Here is a 6,327-nt window from a genome sequence, read left to right as displayed (position 1 = left end):
CACGAGCAGCCACCAATGCCAGCTCTCTGAGGAGCACAGTGCAGAGGCTGGCAGGGCACAGGAGGCCCCACAGTGGGTGTGGAGCACCCCTGGGATCTCCCTGTGGGGAGGCTGGGGCAGCACTGGCCACGCTCCCACCCCCAGCGCTGCCCTGGCTCTGTGCCACCCCCCAGGACAGAGCTGTGCACACACAGGGTGCCCTGGGTTCCCTCAGCACCCAAACCACCTCGGCAGGACCAAGGAACGGGCTCATCCCCCCAGGCAGAGCAGGCCAGGGGCCCGTCCTGCCCCTCCAGGCTGCGGCACAAAAGCATCGAGGGCAAAGTCGGTGTTTTGTTGTTCTTTTGTTTGTTTGACTGTACAAAGAGCAATAAAAACATCCCACACTCGGCAGAGCGCTTGGCAAGAGGGGAAGGCGCACGCCCGGGGCACCTCCCGTGGGTACAGATCTGAATTTGTCAGCTCTGCCGGGCACGGCCGTGTACAGACAGATGCATTGGCGAGTTGCAATCCAAGGATAGTGCACGAGAAGAAATGAAAGGCAGATGCAAGACTGGTTGTGTGCAATGCTCAGAGGCCTCAGCGCCCCCGAGGTGCTGGCTCAGTCCCGCCAGGAGCCGGGGACAGCCCGGCCCCGGCAGGAGGAGGTGCGGGAGCGCTGCGGCACCGCGGGCACCGTGCGGGGCGGGACAGCCCGGCCCGCCCGGGGAACGGGGGCAGGCGCGGGACACGGCGCATTCCTGCTGCGGAGGGGCGGGAGCAGCGTGGAGCCCAGCGGGGTCGGGTGGGATGGACGGGGTGGGAAGCGATGGGGCAGAGCAGGGAGGGCAGAGCTGTCCCCCGTCCCTGGGGCCTGATGGCATTGCCGGGATGGAACCTTCACAGGGACGTGGCAAAGGTGTCCCTTCTCTGCACAGGGACATGGCAAAGGTGTCCCTGCTCCCCTGGCAGCTCGTGGCTGACAGGACCTCCATCCCTGCCCCAGGGCAGTGTCCCCCTGTGGCTCCAGGCACTGTCCCCCTCCTGGCAGCCACGGGAGGAGAAAAGCTCAGGCCTGGTGCCACAGGGGACACTGCCCTGGGTCATTCCCTGCCTGAAGCGCCGGGGCTGCAGCCAGCACAGCTCACCTGCCAGGTGAGGCAGGTGGCACACGGGGCTGGGCACGCTGGCAGTGCATTGCCATGGCAGTTACAGTGTGCAGTGCTCTGCAGGGAGGCTGGAGGAGGCAGTCTCAGCATCATGGGGCTGCTCCAGGGTGACAGAGCTGTCCTAACTCTGGGCCTGCTGTTGTGCCCAGTCCTTCCCAGCAAGTGCCCAAAGGCTTCTCTCCCTTTCAGCAGCTCCTGGTCCCGAGCAGCCTCACCCCAGCACTCCCCACACCCCAGTCTGACACATCAGCAGGACATTTTCCACCACAACCACCCTCCCCAAGAAGGAAAGGAGCACGAAAAAGTCAGCCCAGCACCTTGGGCTGCGATGCTCAGACCCAAAACCAGCCTGAGAGGCAGAAGGGTCCATCCCTCACACACCAAGGGCTGTTAATGGTTCCAGAACACTGCACAGCTCCACTGGGTGGGCTCATGGCCTTGGCCTCTGAGCAGCCCGGGACAGTCCCTGAGGAGCATGAGCTTGCAAGGAGGAGACTGGCAGCTATGGGGATCCCTTGGGATGGGAACACCAGTGCCAGTGGCCCAGGTACAGCAGGAGCAGCTCGGGATGAGCCCTGACCCCAAGGGCAGACTGCTGGCTCACATTTTCTATGGGACAGAGAGCAGACAATGGGGCATGGGGCTGCCCAGACCCCTCTGTCCCTCCTGGCACCCCCTGCTCCAGTCCCCCCATGTGCAGGGGCTGCACAGATCCCCCCTCACCCACCCCAGCACCTCCTCACTACACTGGCACAACTCAGAGCAGGGGACAGGCTGGTCCCAGCTCAGCCTCAGGGGCCTCAGCCCCTCTCCCCAGCCCTGCCCAGCCCAGCCAGGCTCCAGGGACCTCCTCTCTGCGCCCTGCTCCAGGCTGGGGTGGGTGTTGGCATGGAAGGAGGGATGCTCTGGGGAGACAGAAATCCTTGCTCTGGGAAGCACATCAAGAGGGTCACACTGTACAGGGGGCAGGAGGGAGGGGCGGGCAGGGGGCCTTTACTTGGTGCCCTCGTCCGGGTTGCCTTCACCATCTGTCTTCCCTTCCTCCTCTGTCTTCTGGTCATCCGTGTTGAGCCTCTGCTGCTTTTTCCGGCGCACGCATTTCACCACCATCAGCACCAGGATCACCACGGCCAGGAAGCCGCCCACGGAGGCGCCCACGATCACAGCCACGGTCGAGTCGTGCTTGGGGGGCTCTGGGGACACAGGGACGGGCTCAGGGCACGCAGGGACAGGCAGGGCTCCGGGAGCAAACCCTGCCCCGTGGGCGCCCCCAGCACGGGGCACCACTGACCTTTGGTGAGCACCTTCAGGCTGATCTTGCCGTGGCCCCGGTGCCGGTCCGGGGGGTTCAGCACGTAGCAGTTGTAGGTGCCCTCGTCCTCCAGCTGCACATTTTTGAGGGTGAAGGACACGTCGTACTTGGCGGGGTTGCCGGTGAACTCCACGCGGTTCCCGAAGCGATCCAGCTGCTTGTTCATGATCTTGGTGCGGAACTGCAGGAACTGGGCAGCCGTGGGGACAGCGGGTGAGGCAGCGCGTGGCACCCCACGGGTGCTACATTGCCTGGCCAGGAACCCCCTCCCTGCCCTGTGAGAAACCCGCAGGAACACCCTCTGAGCCGCTCCCAGGCCCCCAGCACGTCCCCAGCGAGACTCACCAGCTCCTCCGAGCAGTTACTGCACTCCTGGTACGTCCAGTTGAGGGAAAACTGCTTGTTCTCCACTTTGTAGCAGGAGTTGAAGGTGCAGGAGAGCTTCACAGAGGAGCCATTCAGGGCATTGATGATGGCAGGGGCCATGACCTCCATGCCCAGCCTCGGGGGCGCTGCCAATGCAGATGGATTTGGGGGGTGTCACAGGCAGCCACCCTGGCAGCCGAGCTGCCACCCTGTCCCCATGCTGCCCTGCCCGCACAGAGCTCTCCCTGGGGCCTGGCATTGCCTTCCAGGCACATCCACGCCCTCTGCATCCAGCCAGGAGCAGAATTTCCCTGCCCAGCAGGAACAAGGGGAGCAGCCCTGGCACCGTCCCTGGGCTGGACAGGCAGAGCTCGGTCCCTGCTCTGCCAGGGCTGCTGAGCCTCCCGTGCCACGCCGGTGCTGCCTGCAGGCCAGCCGTGCTCCGGGCCATCCCCCGGGGCTGTGCTGCTGCTGCTGCTGCGGGATCGGTGGCGCTGGGCGAGGCTGCAGCGTCAGCACGCGGGGCCGGCGCCACAGCCACACGCAGACGATGGCTGAGCTCATCACATCGCACTGCCGGCAGGACACGGCTCCGGCAGCAGGGCTGGCATCCGCCAGGGCCGGCCCGGGGCTCCCGGGGGAATGCCGATGCTTTCCCCTGCCAGCAGAGCCCACCGAGGGTTCCCCAGCTGGGAATGAGCAGAGCGAGCTCCAGGTCTCTGCTGGGGGAGCAAGGCCAGTCCCTGAGCCCCGGCCTTGCTGAGACAGGGGCTGTACCTGGTGCAGGGCAGGACTCACCTGGGGAGGGGCAGGGATGGGCTCTGTGCCCTGCTCCCTCCTCCACTCCTTCCCTGCAGCTCCCCTGAGCAGCACCCAAGCACCCAGCACTGTCCCCGGGCTGGGCAGGGGGCACAGGCTCCTGAGCAGCCCAGCTGGCTGCAAACACCAGGCCAGGCCCTGAGAAGCACAGGGGCACGGGGACAGGGAGCCCTGGGAGGGGACAGAGTGTCCTGGGGGGCCGTGACACCCTGCAGGGACGCTGCCACCAGGTGCTTCAGTGATCACCTCACCTCTCCCCTCGGGCTGCTGCTCTTTGCTCTCAGAGCTTCTTGCCGAGGCCAAGCTGGGCGCAGGTCAGGGCTGCTCCGGGCTGAGCTCCGCCTGCAAGCAGGGCAGGAAAGGGGCCAGGCTCTGCAGCCAGGGACAGGAGCCGTGCCCGGGCTGCAGGTACAGCTGGGCTGAGCAGCCCCCGCTGCCAGCTGGGAGCCAGCAGCACCCTGCAGCTCCTGGGGGCCGAGCAGTGCCCTCGGGCAGGGCCAAACCCTGGGACAGCTCCTGGCTGGGCTGGCAGCCATGGGGAACAGCCCCCATCCAGCCCCACAGGGCGCAGGGACACAGGGGTGGGCACAGCTGGTGCATGGGGATGGGTCACAGCACCCACGGTGGGAAGAAGTGTCCCAGGGTCACAGCCTCGCTGCCCCGTGGCAGCCACCACCTTTGATGCCTCTGAGAAAACCTTGCAGGGATGGGAGAGAGGAGGCAGGAGCTGGCCTGTCCCAGCAGGAGTGGTTGGAGGGGATCCCTGCACGGAACCATTGTCTGAGTGCCCCTCACAGGGTGCCCTGTGTGCCTGCAGGTGGGTGACCTGGCCTTGTCCCTTGTCCTCAGCGCTCCCCAGGGCCCTACAGAGGGATGAAGTGCCACCAGCAGCAAACCTGTCACCACCCCAAGCAGGGACACCACGGCCTGGCAGGACCTAGGGGCACCCAAGTGGGTCCAAACTTTGCCCCTGCCGGGCACTCAGCCCTGGGGGACAACAGAGGTGGAGAAAGAAACCCCCAAAACCCGCGGGACCATCCAGGCCGTGTCCTGCAGCGCTGCGCTGGCTCCCAGCGCTCCCAATGCTGCACCGGGGCTGGGGGACAAACAGCAACCTCTGCAGCAGCCCTGGCCGGGCGTTGTGCTCTCCTTCCCAGGCTCTGTCCTCGGGGACAGGCAGCCCAGGCAGGAGCTCGGGGACAGCGATCAGAGGAGTGGAGTGTTCCCGTTGTTCCCGGCCGGCAGCGATCGATGCGGCCGCGGGGCTGCTGACACAGCGCTGCTGCTGCTGCTGCTGCTGCGGCTGCGGGGCATGCACGGAGCCGGCCCCGGCACGGCCACCGGGCGGGGGACAGCCACAGACACCGCCACAGCACCCGCAGGACAGCACAAGGCAGCACAGCCCGCCTGGCAGCACCCACAGGACAGCAGAGCCCACCTGGCAGCACCCAAAGGACAGCAGAGCCCGCCTGGCAGCACCCAAAGGACAGCACAAACCAGCACAGCCCACCTGGCAGCACCCACAGGACAGCAGAGCCCACCTGGCAGCACCCAAAGGACAGCACAAGGCACCACAGCCCACCTGGCAGCACCCACAGGACAGCACAAGGCAGCAGAGCCCACCTGGCAGACCCCAAGGGATAGCACAGCCCACCTGGCAGCACCCACAGGGCACCACAGCCCAGCTGGCAGCACCCAAAGGACAGCACAAGGCAGCCCAGCACCTTCCCAGCCCTGTCCCCACTGCAGCCCATTCCCCTGCCCGGCATGCCGAGGGCTCTGTGCTCCCCAGCCGGGATGCAGGGCGATTTTAGGAGCAGATGCAGCGGCACCAGAGCCCCCACCCTGCCCAAAAGCAGGTCACCCCGGCTGGTGGCTCTCTGCACCTCCGTGCCCATCCCTGCGGCACGGTGCTGGCACACGGGCAGGGGCTCCTGGCCGGGGCACGGGTGTCTCCCCAGCTGGGCACATGCAAGGGGGCTCAAGCCGACACTTACCCAGCGAGAGGAGCAAGGTGAGGCCAGTGAGGAGCAGGGTGGGCTGCGGGAGCCAGCCTTCCGGGCTCATTTTGACGGACTTTAGTGTGTGGAGAGGACGTGGTGTTGGTGTGGGTGGTGGAGGTGGTGGAGGTGCTTTTTCGAACGCCCGGGTTATTTGCAGGTGACATAGAACATTAGAGCCGCTTTCTCCCCACAGCCCAATATGGCTGGAGCGGTGCTGGGGCGAAAAAAAGCAGTAAATGCTGTGGTTGGTGGATTGCAGCCGCCGGAGTGGGAGGGCGGAAAAATTTTCCCCCGAACTGCAGGCACAGACAGCTCCCGGCGCTGCCGGCTCCGTGCTCTGCGCACGGGCTGGGGCACACGGGGGGTTCCCGAGCCCCGGGTGAGGTGGGGACACTCAGGTGTGTCCCCTGCGCCCCGCTGGAGGCTGGCAGCCAGCCCTGCTCGCGCCATCCACGGCAGCAGCTCCCGTTCTGGAGAGCCCAGCGCGGCCCAGGAGGGTTGGAAATGCCCTCCTGGAGGCGGGCAGGGAGCAGAGGGGCTGCCCCAGGCTGGCAGCAGCAGAGGGGCCCGAGCAGCCCGGGCAGGATGCCCCAGGTGGGCTGCAGCAGGTAGAGGTGCTCCTGCTCACCTGCCCGCTCCTGGACAGCTCCATCACCGCCCAGGGCTGCCAAAGTGCTGG

At 66.3% G+C, this 6,327-nt stretch overlaps 1 protein-coding gene across 2 annotated transcripts; it reads right to left on the bottom strand.

Annotated features, from left to right (window-relative positions):
• Positions 1–325: 325 nt before the first annotated feature.
• On the bottom strand, positions 326–5,890 carry SCN2B (sodium voltage-gated channel beta subunit 2). Of its 2 annotated transcripts, XM_077189927.1 has the most exons (5): positions 5,643–5,890; positions 3,897–3,987; positions 2,806–2,972; positions 2,440–2,650; positions 326–2,341 (listed from the first exon to the last, which is right to left on the bottom strand). In XM_077189927.1, the coding sequence occupies exons 3-5, from the start codon at positions 2,953–2,955 to the stop codon at positions 2,142–2,144; spliced, it is 561 nt and encodes a 186-aa protein (XP_077046042.1). In that variant the 5' UTR covers positions 2,956–2,972; positions 3,897–3,987; positions 5,643–5,890; the 3' UTR covers positions 326–2,141. The 2 variants fall into 2 exon arrangements, with proteins under 2 accessions (XP_077046042.1, XP_054503506.1); XM_054647531.2 differs by lacking the exon at positions 3,897–3,987 and having other exon boundaries at positions 5,643–5,889.
• Positions 5,891–6,327: the final 437 nt, after the last annotated feature.

This window comes from Agelaius phoeniceus, chromosome 23, assembly GCF_051311805.1.
Source record: "Agelaius phoeniceus isolate bAgePho1 chromosome 23, bAgePho1.hap1, whole genome shotgun sequence".
In the NCBI taxonomy this organism is placed as follows: Eukaryota; Metazoa; Chordata; class Aves; order Passeriformes; family Icteridae; genus Agelaius; species Agelaius phoeniceus.
The sequence above is the reverse complement of the archived record's forward strand: the minus strand, read 5'-3'. Positions and strand labels throughout refer to the sequence as shown.

Bases quoted from the DNA above. Each gene is read 5' to 3' on its own strand.
- SCN2B (XM_054647531.2), bottom strand. From the start codon at position 5,712: ATGAGCCCGGAAGGCTGGCTCCCGCAGCCCACCCTGCTCCTCACTGGC. The intron at 2,973-5,642 runs GTAAGTGTCGGC...CTGCATTGGCAG, and splicing joins CACCTTGCTCCTCTCGCTGG to CGCCCCCGAGGCTGGGCATG. The intron at 2,342-2,439 runs GTCAGTGGTGCC...CTGTGTCCCCAG, and splicing joins CCTGAAGGTGCTCACCAAAG to AGCCCCCCAAGCACGACTCG.